Source organism: Choloepus didactylus, chromosome 20, assembly GCF_015220235.1.
Source record: "Choloepus didactylus isolate mChoDid1 chromosome 20, mChoDid1.pri, whole genome shotgun sequence".
Taxonomy (NCBI): Eukaryota; Metazoa; Chordata; class Mammalia; order Pilosa; family Megalonychidae; genus Choloepus; species Choloepus didactylus.
Window position 1 is genome coordinate 4013826 of NC_051326.1, and position 22224 is coordinate 4036049.

Sequence of the window (22224 nt, forward strand, 5' to 3'; positions counted from 1 at the left end):
TTGGTCCATTTTGAGTTAATTTTTGTGTAGGGTGTGAGGTAGGGGTCCTCTTTCATTCTTTTGGATATGGATATCCAACTCTCCCAGCCCCATTTGTTGAAAAGACCATTATGGCTCAGTTCAGTGACTTTGGGGGCCTTATCAAAGATCAGTCGGCCATAGATCTGAGGGTCTATCTCTGAATTCTCAATTCGATTCCACTGGTCTATATGTCTATCTTTGTGCCAGTACCATGCTGTTTTGGCAACTGTGGCTTTATAATAAGCTTCAAAGTCAGGGAGTGTAAGTCCTCCCACTTCGTTTTTCTTTTTTAGAGTGTCTTTAGCAATTCGAGGCATCTTCCCTTTCCAAATAAATTTGATAACTAGCTTTTCCAAGTCTGCAAAGTAGGTTGTTGGAATTTTGATTGGGATTGCATTGAATCTGTAGATGAGTTTGGGTAGAATTGACATCTTAATGACATTTAGCCTTCCTATCCATGAACATGGAATATTTTTCCATCTTTTAAGGTCCCCTTCTATTTCTTTTAGTAGAGTTATGTAGTTTTCTTTGTATAGGTCTTTTACATCTTTGGTTAAGTTGATTCCTAGGTACTTGATTTTTTTAGTTGCTATTGAAAATGGTATCTTTTTCTTGAGTGTCTCTTCAGTTTGTTCATTTCTAGCATATAGAAACATTACTGACTTATGTGCATTAATCTTGTATCCCGCTACTTTGCTAAATTTGTTTATTAGCTCTAGTAGCTGTATCGTCGATTTCTCAGGGTTTTCTAGATATAAGATCATATCGTCTGCAAACAATGACAGTTTTACTTCTTCTTTTCCAATTTGGATGCCTTTTATTTCTTTGTCTTGCCGGATTGCCCTGGCTAGCACTTCCAGTACAATGTTGAATAACAGTGGTGACAGCGGGCATCCTTGTCTTGTTCCTGATCTTAGAGGGAAGGCTTTCAGTCTCTCACCATTGAGTACTATGCTGGCTGTGGGTTTTTCATATATGCTCTTTATCATGTTGAGGAAGTTTCCTTCAATTCCTACCTTTTGAAGTGTTTTTATCAAAAAGGGATGTTGGATTTTGTCAAATGCTTTTTCAGCATCTATTGAGATGATCAATTGATTTTTCCCTTTTGAGTTTTTAATGTGTTGTAATACATTGATTGATTTTCTTATGTTGAACCATCCTTGCATGCCTGGAATAAACCCCACTTGGTCATGGTGTATGATTTTTTTAATGTGTCTTTGGATTCGAATTGCAAGTATTTTGTTGAGGATTTTTGCATCTATATTCATTAGGGAGATTGGCCGGTAGTTTTCCTTTTTTGTAGCATCTTTGCCTGGTTTTGGTATTAGATTGATGTTAGCTTCATAAAATGAGTTAGGTAGTGTTCCATTTTCTTCAATGTTTTGAAAGAGTTTGAGTAAGATTGGTGTCAGTTCTTTCTGGAAAGTTTGGTAGAATTCCCCTGTGAAGCCATCTGGCCCTGGGCATTTATTTGTGGGAAGATTTTTGATGACTGATTGGATCTCTTTGCTTGTGATGGGTTGGTTGAGTTCTTCTATTTCTTCTCTGGTCAGTCTAGGTTGTTCATATGTTTCCAGGAAATTGTCCATTTCTTCTACATTGTCCAGTTTATTGCCATACAGTTGTTCATAATATCCTCTTATAATTTTTTTAATTTCTTCAGGATCTGCAGTTATGTCACCTTTTTATTCATTATTTTGTTTATATGGGTCTTCTCTCTTTTTGATTTTGTCAGTCTAGCTAGGGGCTTGTCAATCTTGTTGATCTTCTCAAAGAACCAACTTTTGGTGATATTTATCCTCTCTATTGTTTTTTTGTTCTCTATGTCATTTATTTCTGCTTTAATCCTTGTTATTTCTTTTCTTGTACTTGGTTTAGGATTGGTTTGCTGTTCATTTTCTAGCTTCTTCAGTTGATCCATTAGTTCTTTGATTTTGGCTCTTTCTTCCTTTTTAATATATGCGTTTAGTGCTATAAATTTCCCCCTTAGCACTGCTTTTGCTGCATCCCATAGGTTTTGGTATGTTGTGTTCTCATTTTCGTTCGTCTCTATATATTTAGCAATTTCTCTTGCTATTTCTTCGTTAACCCACTGATTGTTTAGGAGTGTGTTGTTTAACCTCCAGGTATTTGTGAATTTTCTAAGTCTCTGATGGTTATTGACTTCTAATTGTATTCCATTGTGGTCAGAGAATGTGCTTTGAATAATTTCAATCTTTTTAAATTTATTGAGGCTTGTTTTATGTCCCAGCATATGATCTATTCTGGAGAAAGTTCCATGAGCACTAGAAAAGTATGTGTATCCTGGTGATTTGGGATGTAATGTCCTGTATATGTCTGTTAAATCTAATTCATTTATCAGATTGTTTAGGTTTTCAATTTCCTTATTGGTCTTCTGTCTGGTTGATCTATCTATAGGAGAGAGTGATGTGTTGAAGTCTCCCACAATTATTGTGGAAACATCAATTGCTTCCTTTAGTTTTGCCAGTGTTTCTCTCATGTATTTTGTGGCACCTTGATTGGGTGCATAGACGTTTACGATTGTTATTTCTTCTTGCTGAATTGCCCCTTTTATTAGTATGTAGTGGCCTTCTTTGTCTCTCAAAACATCCCTGCATTTGAAGTCTATTTTATCTGAGATTAATATTGCTACACCTGCTTTCTTTTGGCTGTAGCTTGCATGAAATATTTTTTTCCATCCTTTCACTTTCAGTTTCTTTGTGTCCCTGTGTCTAAGATGAGTCTCTTGTATGCAACATATTGATGGTTCATTTTTTTTTGATCCATTCTGTGAATCTGTATCTTTTAATTGGGGAGTTTAATCCATTTACATTCAACGTTATAACCGTGAAGGCATTTCTTGAATCAGCCATCTTATCCTTTGGTTTATGTTTGTCATATTTTTCCCCTCTGTCTATTAATATTCTTTATTGTAGCCATACCGAATCTCTTTAGTACTGAACCTTTCTCCAAGTCTCTCTGTCCTTTCTTTGTTTCTCTGTCTGTAGGGCTCCCTTTAGTATATCCAGTAGGGCAGGTCTCCTGTTAGCAAATTCTCTCAGCATTTGTTTGTCTGTGAAAAATTTAAGCTCTCCCTCAAATTTGAAGGAGAGCTTTGCTGGATAAAGTATTCTTGGCTGGAAATTTTTCTCACTCAGAATTTTAAATATATCGTGCCACTGCATTCTTGCCTCCATGGTGGCTGCTGAGTAGTCAGTACTTAGTCTTATGCTGTTTCCTTTGTATGTGGTGAATTGCTTTTCTCTTGCTGCTTTCAGAACTTGCTCCTTCTCTTCTGTGTTTGACAGTGTGATCAGTATATGTCTCGGAGTGGGTTTATTTGGATTTATTCTATTTGGGGTTCGCTGAGCATTTATGATTTGTGTATTTATGTTGTTTAGAAGATTTGGGAAGTTTTCCCCAACAATTTCTTTGAATACTCTTCCTAGACCTTTACCCTTTTCTTCCCCTTCTGGGACACCAATGAGTCTTATATTTGGACGTTTCATATTATCTATCATATCCCTGAGGTCCATTTCGATTTTTTCAATTTTTTTCCCCATTCTTTCTTTTATGCTTTCATTTTCCATTCTGTCATCTTCGAGGTCACTGATTCGTCGTTCAACTTCCTCTAGTCTTGTACTATGAGTGTCCAGAATCTTTTTAATTTGGTCAGCAGTTTCTTTAATTTCCATAAGGTCATCCATTTTTTTATTTAGTCTTGCAGTGTCTTCTTTATGCTCTTCTAGGGTCTTCTTGATTTCCTTTGTCTCCCGTACTATGATCTCATTGTTCATCTTTAGTTCTTTGAGTAGCTGCTCTAGGTGCTGTGTCTCTTCTGATCTTTTGATTTGGGTGCTTGGGCTTGGGTTATCCATATCGTCTGTTTTTTTCATATGCTTTATAATTTTCTGTTGTTTTTGGCCTCGTGGCATTTGCTGAACTTGATAGGGTTCTTTTAGGATTTGTAGACCAGTTGAAGTCCTTATCTCTAATTTATGAGATCTACAGCTTCGTGGAGTACACTTTCTCTAACTAACCAGCAGGTGGCGTCCACGAGCCACCTGTTCTCCACAAGCCAGTTCTCCCCTGCTTAGCCTTTTTGGTGAGTGGGGGAGTGAGTCTTGTGGGGTCCAGTTGGTGTACCAAGCTTGCGTGTGTAGTTGGTGTTGCCTGCCCTGTATATGGGGCGTGTTTCTGGGCAGTCAGGGAGGGAGGGGTGGCTCTAACAATCAAATCTCCCTGGTGATCCTAGAGTTTTAAAGCTGCTGCAATATTCTAATCCTTCAGTTCAGTCCTGCCACAGTTTGTCTCTGCCACTGACCCACAAGTCCTTGGTATTGGCGTATCGCTCCTGAGACTTGCAAGTGGGCCCCTCTTCCAGGCTGTGCACCCCGGGTCCTCTGTTGAGGGATGACTGTGCTATGTCACAGGTGAGTGCCGTCCCCTCAGGGCAGTTCTGGGCTGCTGGGCTGTGTAGGGAGGCTCCCAGTCTGCTGAAATGATGGCTGAATGGGGCTTTGTTAATTCACACTGCTCCACCTTCCCAACTCTGGGACAATCAGCTGAGGTTGCAGGGAAGGCTAATGTCCACGCCCAGTTTTGTGGTGTGTGCCTGTTATTTGAAGCCCTTCCGTCACACTGGGTTGTCTGGGGCAGCTCTGGGCTATGGGGCTGGCGATGGGCAGGAGTGTTTCCTGTCCACCAGGATGGTGGCTGTGAGCGGACACCCCCGTTTTCTTGGGAAGTTGTGGTGTTTAGTGAATTTTCTCAGCCACTGAATTATTGCCTTTTGTCTCAGAGCTCTCTTAGTTCTGCTCTTGACTTGATGTGCCCAAATTGAAAGTCTTTGAAGCTTTCTGTATTGGGCTTCTTAGAGTAATTGTTTTAGAAAAAGAAAAAAGGATTAAAAAAAAAAAAAAAAAAAAAAGGGTCCTCCTCAGAGATCTAATGGGTTATTGAAATGCTAAGAGATAAAGCAACCAGGGCCATTAAGGAAAGGTCCACAGGGCAGAGAGATGGGCTTTTCTTCGGGATTTGCATATGCGCCTTAGGGCCTGAGCTCCGCCCTTCCCTTTTCTGTGTTCACCAGAACTCTAAAAATCCTCTGCTTTTATTTTGGAGTTTTTCGTGTTGTTGTTTTTTTTCTATGCCTGTCTCCTGTCTGCTGGGCTGGCTGCTCACAGATTCTCTGGTGTCTGGTCTCTGTCTATCTATGGTTGGAGTCTGGATCAGTAGAATGAGTTTCCGATAAGAGCAGCCACTGCAGTTCTCCCTTCTCCTTCCCGGAGCTGACAGCCCCTCCTCCCACGGGACTGAGCCTGGCAGAGAGGGGCGCGGGTCCCCTGGCCGCAAAAACTTACAGATTTCGCTGATCTCAGCAGTTCGACATTTTCATGAGTGTTGTATGAAGTATGCCCAAAGACAGATTGCTCTGTGGTGTCCAGTCCACGCAGTTCCTGGCTTTCTACCTACTTTCCTGGAGGAGTAACTAAAACATACAGCTCACCAGTCTTCCATCTTGCCCCGCCTCTCCTCTTTCTTTTTGATATCAGTTATTTCTGTCCTCCTTTTGCTTTGTCAGTCTAGCTAAAGGTTTTGTTTTTTTTTTTTTAATCTTCATTTTATTGAGATATATTCACATACCACGCAGTCATACAAAACAAATCGTACATTCGATTGTTCACAGTACCATTACATGGTTGTACATTCATCACGTAAATCAATCCCTGACACCTTCATTAGCACACACACATAAATAATAAGTATAATAATTAAAGTGAAAAAGAGCAATTGAAGTGAAAAAGAACACTGGGTACCTTTGTCTGTTTGTTTGTTTGTTTCCTTCCCCTATTTTTCTACTCATCCATCCATAAACTAGACAAAGTGGAGTGTGGTCCTTATGGTTTTCCCAATCCCATTGTCACCCCTCATAAGCTACATTTTTATACAATTGTCTTCGAGATTCATGGGTTCTGGGTTGTAGTTTGATAGTTTCAGGTATCCACCACCAGCTACCCCAATTCTTTAGAACCTAAAAAGGGTTGTCTAAATTGTGCATAAGAGTGCCCACCAGAGTGACCTCTCGGCTCCTTTTGGAATCTCTCTGCTACTGATAGCTAAAGGTTTAATGTTTTCAAAAACAACTTTTACTTTCATTACTTTTTTTGTTTTTTTTTCTTTTCTATTTCATTTTTCTTTGCTCTAATCTTTGTTATTTGCTTCCTTTTGCTTGGTTTAGGTTTAGTTTGCTCTTCTTTCACAGGTTCCATCAGTTATCAGGTTAGGTCTCTGTTGTGAGATCTTTTTTAACGTAGGTCTTTGGAGCAATAAATTTCCCTCTCAGTCCTACCTTTGCTGCATGCCTTAAGTTTTTGTATGTCAACTTTTTGTTTACATTTGCCTCAAGACATTTCCCGCTTTCTCTTGATTTATTATTTGACCCATTGGTTGTCTAAAAGTGCATTGTTTAATTTGCATGTATGTGTAAATTTTCCAGTTCTTATTCTGTTTTTAATATGCAGCTTCATTCCATTGTGATTGGAGAAGATACATCATTGTTTGATTTCAGTGTTTTTGATTGATACTTGTTTTGTGACCTAAAATATGGTGTATCTTGGAGAAAGACCCATATGTACTAGAGAAGAATGTGTGTTATGCTGCTATTGGGTGAAATGTTCTATATATGTCTGTTAAATCTAGTTGTTCTGTAGTATCATTCAGGTTTTCTTTCTCCTTACTGGTCTTCTGTCTAGATGTTTTGTCCATTATTGATTGTTGTATATTGAAGTCTCCTCCTATTGATGTAGAAAAAGTCTTATTTTTCCCTTCAAATCTGTCAGTATTCACTTCATAAGTTTTGGGGCTCTGTTGTTAGTTATATGTATGTAATTGTCATGTCTTCTTGTTGAATTGGCCCTTTTATTAATATATAGTGACCTTCTTTGTCTCTTGTAACAGCTTTTGACTTACAGTCTATTTTATCTGGTATTAGTATAGCTACCCCAGCTCTCTTTTGGTTGCTATTTGCATGTAATATTTTTTCCCATCCTTTCACTTTCACCCTACTTGTGTCTTTGAATTTAAGGTAGGTCACTTGTAAACAATATATTGTGGGGTTTGTTTTGTTTTTTTTGTTTTATCCATGCTGCCAGTCTCAGCCTTTTGACTGGAAAGTTTAATCCGTTTACATGTAAAGTAACTTCTGATAATATAGGACTTTCTTCTCCTACTTTGCTATTTGTTCTTTGTAAGTCTTATACCTTTTATGTTTCTCAGTTTTTCCATTAATGCGTACTTTAATATTTATTGAATTTGTACTGTACCATTTTGATTCCTGCTCATTTCTTTCTGTATGTATTTTTCAGATATTTTCTTTATGTTTATCATGGGGCTTAATTTTGACATTTGAAATCTATAACAATAGTGTTTGATTTGATACCATCTTATCTTCAGTAGCATACACAAGCACTGTTCCTATTTCTCTCCATCCTCCATCTTTTTGTTGAACTTGTTACAGATTACATGTTTATACATTGTATGTCCAGAACCATAGAATTATCATTGCTTTTTTTGCATTTCTGTTCTAGAACCTGTAAGAAGTAAAAAGTGGAGCTGCATACCAAAAATACAATACAATTGTACTGGCGTTTATAATTACTCACATGGTTACCTTTACTGGAGATCTTTATTTCTTTATGTCCCTTTGATCTACTGTCTCATGTCCTTTCCTTTTGGTACTAAGAATTCCTGTATTATTGCTTGTTGGGCCGCTCTAGTGGTAACAAACTCCCTAAACTTTCATTTTTCTGGGAATGTCTTAATTTCTCCCACATTTGAAAGATAGTCTCACTGACTATAAAATTCTTGGTTGGCAATTGTTTTCTTTCAGCACCTTAAATATTTTGTTCCACTGCCTTCTTGCCTTCATTGTTTCTTATAAGAATCAGCTCCTTTGTGCATAACATCTTGCTTTTCTCTTGCATTTTCCCAAATTCTTTCCTTGTCCTTGGCATTTGATAATTTGATTACTGTGTGTCTGAGTGTGGTTATCCTCGAGCTTATCCTGTTTGGGATTCATTGGGCTTCTTGTATTGTATGTCTTTTATTAAATTTGGGAACTTTTTGCCATTATTTCTTTGAATGTTCCTTCTGTCCCTTTCTCTGTTTTTCTTCTCCTTCTGGGACTCCATATACTCCATATATTAGTATACTTGATGGTGTCCCACAAGTCTCTTAGGCTCTGTTCACTTTTTTCTCTTCTTTTTTCTTTCTATTCCTTGGCCAGAATCATTTCACTTTTTTTGTCTTCAAGTTTACTGATTTTTCCTTCTGCTATCTCTCATCTACTGTTGAAACCCCCTCTAGGGGTTTTTTTAAATCATATTTAAAAGTACGATTTAAAAGTAGCTAGCAAGTTTCAAAGAATGTCATGGGTCAGAGTTCCACAACTTGAGCTATTTCCATTATTGTAAAATATAACATACACTACAGAAAGGTGTTAACTTTCAGTGTACAGCTCAACAAGCAGTTATATAGGTAATTTCAAAATAATGTTACGGGTGCAGTGCCACAGTTTTGTTTGGTTCCTTTTTAAAAATTTCTTATCTCTTTATTGAGGTTCTCATATTTGTCATTTATCATTTTCCTGATATCCTTAGTTCTTTCTCTGTGTTTTCTTTTATTTCTTTGAACATATTGAAGATCATTTTTTAAAAGTCTTTTTCTGGTATGTGCAACATCTGGTCTTTTGGTTGATGTTTTCTGAATTTTTATCTTGTGCCTTTGGATGGACCATCATTCCCTGTTTCTTTCTTTGTCTTGTAATGTTTGGTTGCCAACTGTACATTGTAATATATTAATGTGTTCATTTTGGGATTTAGTACCTGAGCCTTCTATTCCTTAAGTTTGTTTTCAGCTATTGATAGAACATAGATTTTCTTGTGTTCTAGGAACTAGTAAAACCCAAGAAACCAACGCAAAAAACACCTTTCGCAGTCTTGCGCATTTGCTCTGTATTAGCTGGTGCTCTCCTTCAGAGCTTAGCCTTCTACCAAAAGACCCATTTTGGTCATTTCTGAGTATGTATCTGGTGCTGGTCATGAGCTCGTGGCCTTAGGAATTCTCCCATTTATAGGAGTGTCCCTTCTACTCCCTAAGAAATATACCCCCCCCCATGATGCTCTGTTGTATGCCTTGAAGCAGGTAATCCTTGGCCCAGTCTGCTTTGATTTAATTGTTTAATATACTGCTTTAGCTGCCCCAAGCTGCTTATGCCTGCAGGGAAGGTTCCAGGAAGGCAAGTCGGATAGGAATTTCCTGGTTCAGTCTTTCAGGCTGCCTCCGATAGCTTGACACAGACATACAGGTACTGCAGTGTGCACATGGGGGTTACTCTGCTCCGTCCAGAACGAGGCCAGAGACCTACAGTGACAGTGCAGGCTGGCTCTGTACCATGCCTCAGAGGGGGTCAGGGAGGGGCAGGCAAGGCACCACCAGCTTCTCATACCATTTTTTAAAGTTGCATTTTCTTGATTCGGCACTCACCCAGTTACTGTACACCCTTAACTGTTTTCTGGAGTTTTGAGGAAAGTGGCTCTGCAGTTTTGTCTAGTTGTTAAAAGAGCCTGTGGGGGAATGGGATCCTCGAGCGTTTTATGCCACCGTCTCGGTTGACTGGCAGCCAGAAGTCTATTTAATCAGTCTAAAAGCATCACATTAAATCTCTACACAACGAAGATATTTCTGTGCAGAGCTGAGCCAACTTGTGTCAGGTACATTTTGATTTGAAGATATAAGAAGAAATGATACTAAGGTGGTGTTTAAGAGAGCCTGGAAGAATGGATATTAAGTCCATCGGGTTGCATGTCTGATGTTAGATGTTTCAAGTGAATCAGTAGCAAGGGTTAGATTGCATTTGGTTCATGGTTGACTTTTTTGTCAGGTTTTTGACAAATGTGTAAAAAATGTGAAATCTGAAATCTTGGTTGGAACCTTTCTACTCAGTACTATATTTAGCTCCATATTTAAAAGATAAGTGCTCAACTAGCCTTATTGTTGGAGAGGAACAGACACTGCTAGCACAAAATAGCCTATCATCCCACTGTTTGAGAATGCGTTTTGTAAAATAAAATTGTTTATACATTTTTCTTACGAAAGTTTTGCTTAGTTAATGCTAATAATTCAGAATGACCAGAGAAACCTTAGAAATATGTTGGGTTTCAGAATTAAAGTATTGGATTATATAGCTTAGAGATAATTATAGCTCAGCTTTATACCATGACATAAAGAGATGATTTGGAGGAGGATGATTAAGAAATTATTAACTAGGTTTGGAGTTAAGGTTTTTTGATTCCAGAGAATGAAGTATGAACTTTTTGGTGTTTAGATTGATTTAGAAATTACATTAATTATTTTAAAAGGGATTAAAATAATTGAAGAAACATTTATTGAGCATTGAGGAGTAGTTAATGCAAGGCAGAATTTGATGAGTTCTCCATTAGGGTAAGAAGAAGGTTGGGTATGTATTTCTGTGTATTCCTGTGTGTGTTTTCCCTCATAAGAGATATGGTTATAAGTGTTTGTATACCACATAAACTGTCATAAAAACATTAACAGAAACAAAAATAAATGAGCAAGTGACAAATGGATTAACCCTCTGTTCCATGCTCTCTTATTCCTTGTTGTCCTTATTTATGGTGTTTGTATTAAAGCAAAATTTTTCAGGACAGTTAAGCAGTAAGAATAGGACTATAAGTATGTGTGTTCATGGCAAGTTCAGATTGAAATCCTGTTTTTCTGTTTTTGTTGTTGTGGTGGTGGTGGTGGTGGCATTCAAGAGATGTGGTCCGAAGCTATTAAAATCCTGAAAGGGGAGTATACTGTCCGGGCAATCAAGGAACACAAGATGGATCAAGCAATCATCTTCTGTAGAACAAAAATCGACTGTGATAACTTGGAGCAGTATTTTATGCAACAAGGCGGAGGTAATTTTTCTTTATTTAAAATGGATTGTGTTTATTTCCTCCTTTAGTAGATTATTAGTCTCATGCTGATGCAGTCCAGATGCATGCACAGAATTTAAAGAGGTGAGGGAGCATTGTAAATATCTGTGTTTATCCAGTACTCTGCCGTACGGAAGCTCTAGGAAAAACAAGGAGTGGATTTTCCACATAGGTGTGTTTTTATTACAGTGAAGATGAATCCTTTACATCATTTAGGAGAAGAGTAAAGTAATTGCTGAAGTTTAATGTTAAATTTTCAAGTGTAATCACTAAAATAATAAACTATCTTCCAAACCAGTAGATGGAGAAAAATGGAATGAAGACAAAAGCCTTAATCTAAATAAGGCTATGAAAGAAAGAGTTAAAACACACACACAGACACACGCACACACACATACACACATACCAAAAAGCAGAACAGTTGGAAATTACAAAATAAGATAGATGGTAGGGAAATTCTGAACATGAGTAAACACTATAAATATAAGTGGACTGAAGTCTTCTGTTAAATGTCATAGTGTTAGTCTGAATAACAGCTAATTATAAGCCATTTAAAAGAAATATCCCTAAAAACTGAGGACTTAGAAAGATGGAAAGCAAAAGTAATGATAAAACACTCACACACATAAACACATATAGGTAATTCTAATTTATATGCTCTGTAATATAATTTTAAATGTATAAATTAATGTCAAAAGATGCTCAGCATCATCAGTCACAGTAAAATCACCACAGGATGCCACTGTGCACTCAACAGAGTGGCCACAGGAAAATGTCTGAGCACACCGAGTTTTGGTGAGCATGTAGAGCACCTGGAACACACAGACACATCTGGTAAGAGTAAAATGGCACAACCACTTTGGTAAAAGGTCTTGCAAATTTTAATAAGTTAAATATATACCCATCTTATGGACTAACAGTTCAACTCCTAAGTATTTACCCAAGATAAATGAAAACATATATTGCCAAAAAAATGTGTCAAGAGTGTTCATAGCAGCTTTATTTATAATAGCCCTGAACTGTTCTCAACAGTCAAAACTAGCCTGTGGTGGAAAAGAAAATTCAAAACTGGTTGTCCCTGGGAAGGTGGGAGTGGCGATTGGAAATAGGCATGTTACTTTGTGGGGCGATACTAATGTTTTATATTTTGATGTAGATAATGCTCTGTCTTAATAGAGGTTTGGGCTACACAGGTGTATGCATTTGTCAAAACTCAGCAAATGTTGGCTTAAGGTCTCTGTGCATTTCCTTGTATGTAAATTTTACCTCAAAAGAAAACTAAACAAATACTGAATTTTATTTTAGCTAGTGATGTACGTGTTGAACTACGTACTAACGTCTGTAATTTACGTTGAAATGCATCAAAAAGAGCTAATGGAAGAATAGAGAGATGAATAGAAATGTGGTAAAGCGAGTGTATTAAAATGTTTATGGTAGAATCTAGCAGGGGTAGACAGTTGTTCATTGTTCAGATTGTTCAATTCTGATCTATGTTTGAAGTCAGAATAAATGTTGGAAAAATAAACTAAGTAAAAATGACATTTAAGATAATATACACAAATCTGCTATCATAGAGGGGGAGGACTTTAACACATTTCTCTTTCTAATTGATATAGATCAAGGAGATAGAAAATTCAAAAGAATATAGAAAATTTGAACAAGTAAAAAATTTGAGCTAATGGTCATTATGTTATTTCACTGAATATTCCAGTAACATTTTTTTTCAAGGCCTTGCAGACTCTCTTTCTTGGTTTTAGTTACAGTGACTCTTTTGTAATAAGCATTTTCTCCCTGTTCGTGCTGTTTTTGAAAGGAGGATTTGATTGTGTGGTGAGGGGTAGCCATATTCCTTAATTCCATTTACCTTCCTTCTCTCAATATTCTGATTACTCTGCCTAGAAAACAAGTTTCCCAAACCATTACTAAACCCAAAATAGCACAGTGTTTGTGCAGGTTCCAGGGGCTTCGGCAAGGGGAATAAAGGACTCCCCGTGCCCACTTCCCTAAACCATTTGAGTCGGGGATGCGATAAAACCTCAGCACTATGCCTCTTGAAGTTCTAGTCAGCTCTTATTTCCATCCCTGCATAATTAATTTTTTTATTAACCATTTTGGCTAAATATCTTGCAAAATGTATTGTATTTCCTTGAGTTCTTAAGTCTGTTTTATTGACCCTAACTTATATGGAGAATATTAAAGTAGGATAATTGTTGCCCTGGGCTGTCGTGGTGGTGCCTACAGGGTGTGTTGGGTCCTAGAAGGCTCTTTGTCCTTACTCTGAATTGTCACTGTGTCTACCTGAAGGGTTGCTTTTTTTAGGGTGAGCAGTCATTATACCTGCTTCTGTATTAGCACCTTTCCATCCTTCTGATTTGCTGCTTCTAGTCTGTTTTGGGCATGGAGGCCAGATTACCTCAGTTTCCTCAGATACCTCGAGGAGGGCAGCCTTGCGGGTAGGCCTTGTAGTAGGGACATGAACCTTGCAGTACCTATTTTGGTTCTTCCAAGAATGATCTCTTTTGACTGCTTTTTGATTCTTAGTTTTAAATGTGATGGGTGAGGTTCCTGGAGTACACATATTTTCCTCTTACTTATTGCATTTTAGGTGGCATACTACTTTGCCTATTGCTCCTGCCGATTGGTGAGGGTGACTTCTAAAATAAAAGTAAATGAATCCTAATGTTCCATGGAGTTCATTTTAATGGCATTTCTCCTAGGATAAAAATTGTGTTAACCATGTTTATGGCAAGTAGGGTATACAGATTTCTATGGAGTTATGAGGTAGTATTGTGGCTTTTCACTGGTGTTTTGACATAATCTTAGACATGTTGATTTTTAAGTGAATGCTCAATGTGCTTTTCACCAGGACCTGATAAAAAAGGGCACCAGTACTCGTGTGTTTGTCTTCATGGTGACCGAAAACCTCATGAGAGGAAGCAAAACTTGGAAAGATTTAAGGTATTGCTATTTAGTTGGCTTCATTTCCTTAATACTTAAGAGGGGAGTTATTGTATCTAGTTTTAATCAGTTCTAGTGAACTGATTAAAATTTAGTAATAATTAACACTTTAAATTGTCCCAGAAATTTCAAAGTATTTCCACCCCAACTGATGTACCTTTGTCGTGACAGGGATTGGTTCTCTTTGACATTCAGATGGTAAGTTGTACATTCTAGCAGCATAACAGTACTGTAATAAGAATTTTCAATATAAGAAAGTTTTAGTTAAATTCTTTCAGGTAGATATTTTTAGGGGAAGCATCATTGGATAATTAAACCATGTTTGCAAGTTTTGTTGTAATATAGATAACTTGTTGACTGATTTAAATCAGGTATCAGAATTATGGTTTTGTCAAGCTAAAGAAATTTTATTATTGTTTGGGGCAGACTTTCCTGCTTACGTGCTTTTAGCACGGGGATGGGTTATATATCCCTTGTGTAGGTGGGTAGGGCCCAAGCCATTTGGTGCTCAAGACCAGTAGCCTCCGTCCTCAAGCAGTCTCATCCATTTACCGCAGGGTATTTACGGATTTACAGTGTATAGTATGAATATCATTTTCTCTGGGCCCCACAATATGGAAAAAAAATAAAGTAAGTAGTACCTTAGATTTTGGACTATGTTCCCATGCTGGGCGTAGTTGCTGCGGGTGTACAGCTCATCACACGGCCTCGTTTCAGCACATGTGCCACTCTCCTGCGGCATGAGCCTGGTACTGGGCCAAGGTCAGGATGCCCTTCTCCCCTTCCCCAAACCTCACTGTGCCATGCCTCCCAGCACAGGTGACGTCGATAGGCTCATTTGCATTTTCTTGGTGACCACCAGACTCACTCCCTGCTCCCTCCTCTTTAGTATTTTGTCTTGTGTCACAAAAGGTATAACATCAATGTAAAATATCTAATACTCCAAATTTGTTTATTATAAGTATTAAGATAATGCTATGTTTTTACAGTTTATTCTGTCCTTTTCTTTAGTAACCAGTTAGGATTTCTAAAGGTAAAGCCAGTGTTAGCAGTGATTTAAGAAATATCTTTGATGTAAGAAAAAGAAAAGCAAAAGTGAACTGTATTCACCTTAAATGACATGTCTTAGCAGGTCATAACTTAAATTCAAGACTTGGTCCACTTAATTATGAGTATCTGGACCTCTAAGCTAATGGTAACATGTTAGTTGTTAGAGGTCTCATTTAGTGAAAGGATAGCATTTGTGCTAATCTTTTAGTATATGTACTAACAAATTCCTTTCCCTCCTGTCTTTTCTCTTCAGAAAGGAGATGTCAGATTCTTGATTTGCACAGATGTGGCTGCTAGAGGAATCGATATCCACGGTGTTCCTTATGGTAAAAAAAAACTTTGTGCCTGCAGTTTGAATTTTATGGAACCTAAACTAAAGCCATCTAATTTATTTGAAATTTGTATGGATTTAGAAACTAATGGCGATTTTAAATAATTGTTTTTATTTACAGTTATAAATGTCACTCTGCCTGATGAAAAGCAAAACTATGTACATCGAATTGGCAGAGTAGGAAGAGCTGAAAGGTACTGCTGTATTTTGAATTTTTTTTTTCCATTTTTTAATCTTAAATGCTTCAAAAATAAAGTCTAATAAATTTTAAAATCTTCCAGAATGGGTCTGGCCATTTCCCTGGTGGCAACAGAAAAAGAGAAGGTAATCTTTTCGGTGCTCTGTTATGTTCGCTGGGTCTATTGTGATTTTAGGTGTTGGAAATAAAAGTAGTTCTGTTTTTCTGTTTAAATTGAATTCAGTTGCATATGGGTTTTTATGGCATCTTTTTCTCTGTATTTATTGAATGGACGAGTAATAGGATGAAGTTTAGAAAGGAAAAATGCAAAATGTAATTTTCCCCAGTAGCTTTAATGTAATCATTTTCAAAAAAGTATTTAAATTCTCTCTAACGTGGTGGTATAGATGGCTAGAATTCTTACATGCCCATTACCCAGATTCACCAGTTGTTAATTTTGCTTTGTTTGCTTTATTATTCTCTTTTAGAAGGCATTTGCACTTAATTTTTGATACTAACCTTAATAAAGCATTCTACAGTATTTACTTTTTCGTCCTTGTTTTATCTGCAAATTCCCTCCTATAATTGTCACCTATTTTAGAAAAAAAAACTCTTTCAGACTTATTTACTCCTGAGTAGGGGTAATGGGATGATGTGCCCTTTCTGCAATCTATTTTTCTTGTACCTTAAGGATAGATAGTATTAAAATACAAATTTAGAATAAAGATATCTAACATGTTTCCATCTCCATAAAATGCTAATTCTTTGTCTTCCTTTAATTTAGGTTTGGTATCATGTGTGTAGTAGCCGTGGAAAGGGGTGTTACAACACAAGGCTCAAGGAAGACGGTGGCTGTACCATATGGTACAATGAGATGCAGGTAAGACTGACAAAGAACCTGTTAAAATTGGTAAGGTAGACTGCTTAATTAAGAAATTATTTGCGTACTAAGTATTATAGTCTTCCTGGTTTTATTTAATGCTGTTAAAATGCAACTCTGTCAAAGTGAAATTTTTATTTGAAAATACTTCCATTTCTTCTCCCTTTCTTAGTTGCTGTCTGAGATAGAAGAACATCTGAACTGTACCATTTCTCAGGTTGAGCCTGATATTAAGGTACCAGTGGATGAATTTGATGGGAAAGTTACCTATGGTCAGAGAAGGGCTGCTGGTGGTAAGCGTTTAATTTTTTTAAATTTTATTTTAAAAGTGAATTTGCCTTTTGAGCTTCAGATTAAGATGAGAGTAATGTAATTTTGTTATTTCAAGCATGTATTATTCATTTGTTACTCAGTCCCTCTTTGTTACTCTCAGAGCACTTTTTTTTAATTGCATGATATGTATGTGAATGAAGAGCAGCAGCTTAGCTGCTTTTCTTAAGGTCTTAATGTCATAGGAATTGTTGAACGTTTTATGAAATTTTTAGGAAGAATATAATAGTAATTTTGAGCAAGGAATCAGAAGGCGTTCACTTATTCGAATGGATTGGGACCTCCAGCATACTCTTTTCTTTGCCTGGAATGTCCTGCTTTACCTTGTTCTGGAAATTGTTCAGTATCAACTAGTGGTTTTCAACTTAAGGAAGAGGGTAGGGGAATACGGCAGCTGTTGGTAAGGCCTAATCATTTATTTATATTGAAGTAATTGATTCAATATTTTAAAACTCAAAGTTTTAGCGGTAACTTGTCCAATAGTACATTATTATTTCTAGAAACAGTGTTTAAACTGAAATAATTGAGCCAAAGTATTCCTGACACATTATTTTAAGCATGTCATTTACGTTACTTTGTAATTTGTATGTGTGATGCAGGTGGAAACTATAAAGGCCATGTGGATATTTTGGCACCTACGGTTCAAGAATTGGCTGCCCTTGAGAAGGAGGCACAGACATCTTTCCTGCATCTTGGCTACCTTCCCAACCAGCTGTTCAGAACCTTCTGATTTTAAGATACACAAAGTTAGATTCATATAGTTCAAGTCTGTAGTCTTAAAACTAAAACAGTTGTACTGCTTCCAAGCAACAGTATTTATAGTAACAAGCTATTAATGCTGACTCTTGCATGTCAAGAAAGATTAGTCTTAAGAATTCTTCATAAAATGGCAGCCTAATGACAGTAATAAACTTGATGACTATATTTGCATGCAGGTTTGTGTCTTGTTTTAAAGTTATCTTGATAGTTTTTTGTTTGCTTGTTTTTAAGAAAGCTATGGGCTAATGAAATAAAGTCCATAGGTAATGGGTATACAAACTTGGCAAATGACCCTGGAATCACCAGCAAATATCCCAAGAATAGACTTTTTCCTAGGGAGTGGGGAGTGGTCCTCAGTGGAGACAAACTTGAGTTGATTAGGGTGCCTAGGTACATATTGAGGCTGGAGAAGAGTCCTAAAATGAAAGGAAATGGGATGATCCCCAGGTAGAAGGACTGGTTAGTTAGTTTGGAAGTCTGACATTTTTTAGGGAATTTGAAAAAGCTTGGTGTCCAAGGATTGATGACTGATTTGATGATGATGACAGTGAAATTGTGTCTCTGAAGGATCACTTTCCTTTTTAAAAAGCTTCCCAGGTAATACATGCCTATGAGATAAAAACTATTCTGCCGTTCTTTTAAGTTCTTAAAAAATCACACATAAACTCAGTTTGTTAGCATATGTTTCCTTGAGTAATGAACTTTGGTCCAGAAATACCAGAAGGAGAAAAGAAAATGTAAATACATTCAATTGGATTGTTCTTCTGTGCCTTGTGACTCTTATTTTGTAATGTAGTTTCTTTTGGAAAAATTATTTTTCTTGCGTTAGAGTTTCCTTAAGAGAAATGATTATGAGGATTCCATTCTTTCACTTATTTCTAGAACTCTTTCTTTGGTCTCCCTTAATAAATCTCAAAGATATGTTTTGACAGCTCTTTGCTGCTGTGTTCACACATGTTAACCAATGCTTTAGATATGAGTTTTTAAGTGAAAAAAGGTCAGATTTAGACCATTTGAATATTAGAGCTGGAAAGGATCTTTGTGATCATCATGTTCATGTCTTTATTTAATAGGCACAAAAACTAGATTTAGAGGAATGTAAGTTTGCATGACTTCTTTGGTAAAACTGGAAATAGAACTTGGGTTTCTTAGTTGTAGCTTTTTCTACTTTTGGAAGATGATTCTCAGGTCCAAATGGGTAGGTCAGAGAGGAATGATAGATAAGGATGGTTGACTATGGAGGAGATTGTTCAGGTTTTCTTCTTCAAATTACTGTCCAACTGGAATTACGCAGGCAGCAGAGTTTTCAAAAGAGGTAGCCACGTGGAACCAAATCAGCAAAGGGATTGCTTGGAGACCTGACTTGTCCTTCCTTTCTCCCGTCTCCATCATTCTCCCCTTAATTCTTTTTTTTTTTTTTTTTTAAACAATCGCATAAGGAAGCATTTATTTGAGGTTTAACGTGAAATTATACAAATAAAATTTGTATAAACACAAATCCACACCAAGGCATAACACAGATAGCAAAGGACAAAGTAAAAACAAAACTAACTGGCAGCTTTATACAGTTGGACAGTTGTGTCTTATACACTAGAAAGTCTTTTACAAAATAATCATCATAGATCAACAGAAGACCAGTCTTCAACATCGTCCTGCAAGATGGGTTACTTTAGCATTTCCTCCTTTCTCCAAGGTCCTCTTTTTAGTATGGCTGTAATTGTTTTGGTGATTGCCACCCCCTTGAGATGCCTTGCCATATGTGCTCTTTTGGCCACTGTAGTCTGCATATCCCTGTCCATATCCATAGTTCCCATAGTTATACCAAGTATAATATCCGCCATAGCCAATATAGTTCTGATCACCACCATAGGCACTATTGTAATTTCTGTATCCTTGATCATAAAAGTTATTAAATCCTTGGTTCTACTTTTGGCTCTGACCTCGTCCTTGACCCCTTGTACCACCTCGTCCAGCAGCTGCAGCTCCTCTTCCTCTTTTCTGTTGTTGCTGTGGCTGCCTATATACCTCTTTGGGTTGTGCAACTTTGATTTCACACTTCCCAGAACCAATTTGATGGTATCTGCTTTCTAATAATTTCTTCACTGGCTCTTCATCTGTCTATGTGATAAAACAAAATCCTCTTCTTTCATTTGTTTTTGTATCCACGGGAAGTTCAATATTTTCGATCTCTCCAAATGTTCCAGAATATTCTTTTATTTGCTCTTCAGAAATATCTGGGCTCAATCCACCCACAAAAACTTCTTTAGGGGGTTCTTTCCCTTTTAAAGCCTTCGTCCTTTTGGGGTCTATCAATTTGCCATCCAGTTTGTGTTCTTTCAGTTCCAAAACCTTATCAACACTAGCAGCATCTTTGAAAAGCACAAATCCAAATCCTCTTGATCTTTCAGTGACTGGATCTGTTTTAATTGTGCAGTCTACAGCCTCTCCAAATCAAGAGAAATATTCAGTCAGATCTTGCTTGTATCCCAGCTCAAGCCTCCAATAAACATTTTACCGTCACCCTGCTGATTCTTGCTCATGTTAATCTTGGATCCCTCTGCGAATTCCTCTGTGTTGCTGTACTCGTTCATGTCCTCCATGGTGGCGGAATTCTTGGTAGGGAGGTGCTGGTGCACGGACTGGGTTCCGGTAGCAGCGACAGCAGAGCGTTTTATGGAGCTGGATTTAAAATGGCGGTCCCCGTAATTCTTCATCCCTGTTTCCAGGTTCTGATTCCTTTTAGACTCTGTGTTACGCTAAGCACGTGAAGAATTGTTACAGGCTGATGAAGGTCACGGAGCCGTGAGAGGCACTAAAGGTCGCTCTTCCTCCTTTTAGTAATTGAGTCTCCTGCGTTGGGGTAGGACTGGACTGCTTGGCTAGAGCTGTGGTTCTGGTCGGTAGGCTGTCAGTAAGGGTGCTGTGGTGTTGGGGCATCCTGCCTGCCCTCTCCCTCTTCTCTCAGGCTAGAGTCTGGCTGGGCATTGTTGGTGGCCCCCGTTAGACAATTCCTAGGGAATGGTGGAGCAACCAGACAGAAGAACTGGGTGACCTTGTGAGAGCTGCCCACCCTCTCTGGGCTCGCTGGTAGGGGAACCTGAGCGTTTGATCTGTGGACAAGTTTAGCCTCTACCCCAACCAATGTGGAGCACTAGAGGTGCTTGAAAGTCCAGAAAATGTCAAATAGCAACTTCAAATGGTTGTATTTCTGACTCATAGCTTTGTCCGCTATAGGGTGAGAATTTTCAGGGTGCTCACTGGTCTCATGGCTGACTCCCCTGGCTAAATGGCAATGCCATGACTTGCCACAGCTTCAGCCCTTACTAGACAGGGCCTCAGGTCCTCAGGAGTCAGGGCACTTCACTTGGCTACTAATCCTTCTCCTCGAAGCTACCTTCAAACCTTGGGTGCTAGAGTTACACCCTCATGGTGACTGCAGTAGTTCTGCATTTGGGGATTTTTTTTTTTTTTTTTTTTGCTTGTTTCAAATTTTAATGAACTTATGTGAGTTGCTCTAATTCAGGTTTCTGCATTCTCTGTATTGCTAATGTGGAAGATACTCTGAACCCCTTATGGGACAGACCCGCTTGTGAAAGCACAGGAAACCAAATAAAAGGATCAAATGCTTTCTTTGCCTTAACCAAACCAGATTCTAAAGGATTCTAACTAGTGGACTTGATTATAAAATTGCCAACACCCTTCTGTATCTCATTCATAAAACACCTTTTCCTACTAGAAACAAATGTGGGAACATCAGATTAGAGTTAATTTTTCCCTCTACTTTTTGCTTATATTCCCACTCCCAGAGAAAGCCACTGCTAACATTGTGGTTGATTTCTTTTTTTGTGTGTAAATTTTGTGGTATGTAGTTTAGATCCTGTTTTATATACAATTTGTATCTTCATTTGACATAAGATGTAAATACTTTAATGGCTGCATAATCCATAGAGTTTGCTGTGGTTTTCATAACCATTGCACCCCTACTACGTGTGAGCATTGGGGGTAATAGAAATGGATGTGAACTTCAGAATGGTTAGGCCTGGATTCAAATTCCACCTTTAACCCATACTTGCAGTATGATGGCAGGAAAGGGTCTTAATCTCTCTGGTTTCTTTATTTATAAAAATGTTGAAAATAATTCACATCATTCAGGATTATGTTCAGCTTTCAGCAAAATGATGAGTAGTTGTGAGAGGCTAGTACCTATAGTATTTAGAACGTTTACCTTTTTTCTGCATAACATGTAATGCTGCAGTGAACATCTTTGTTTTCTCTCTTGGATTGTTTTCTCTACTGAATTAAGGAGGATGAGCATTTTCAAGGGTCAGCATAACCAGATTTCCTTCTTTTACTGGTTGACATTCACACTGACAATATAGGAAGAATTCTGAATGATATATTTTACAGACTTAAATATAACTGTTTATAAATATTAAGTTTGTTTTCATATAGTTCCTTATTAAGCGTGAATTAGTGTGGTGAGTAGAAGCAGTCTTTAATCTTAAACTACTACTTGTTAGCACATGACTCCTTACCCCCATCCTTTCCCACCCCCCTGGCCCCACTGCCATCATACTATATTACAGACAGACTGGTTTTAGATAAGGTGGCAGGTTTCCTTCATTTTTCTTTTTCTTTTCTTTTAAGGTAGAAGTGTATTGGCAGTGACTGAGAACTGCCCAGATGTTTTTTAAATGTTGGTTCCCAGCCAGTT

General features: G+C 37.7%; 1 protein-coding gene and 1 pseudogene across 1 annotated transcript in view; one reads left to right on the forward strand and one right to left on the reverse strand.

Annotated features, from left to right (window-relative positions):
* Window positions 1–17683, forward strand: part of DDX1 (DEAD-box helicase 1) — a 45739-nt gene extending 28056 nt beyond the window's left edge. Inside the window, exons 19-26 of the mRNA XM_037812924.1 lie at window positions 10860–11006; window positions 13891–13982; window positions 15286–15358; window positions 15485–15557; window positions 15645–15687; window positions 16326–16421; window positions 16594–16714; window positions 17351–17683. Of these exons, the coding sequence (XP_037668852.1) occupies window positions 10860–11006; window positions 13891–13982; window positions 15286–15358; window positions 15485–15557; window positions 15645–15687; window positions 16326–16421; window positions 16594–16714; window positions 17351–17481 (776 nt within the window). The 3' untranslated portion in view covers window positions 17482–17683. The remainder of the gene's footprint in view (window positions 1–10859; window positions 11007–13890; window positions 13983–15285; window positions 15359–15484; window positions 15558–15644; window positions 15688–16325; window positions 16422–16593; window positions 16715–17350) is intronic.
* Window positions 17684–19151: 1468 nt separating this feature from the next.
* On the reverse strand, window positions 19152–20200 carry LOC119516393 (annotated as a pseudogene).
* Window positions 20201–22224: the final 2024 nt, after the last annotated feature.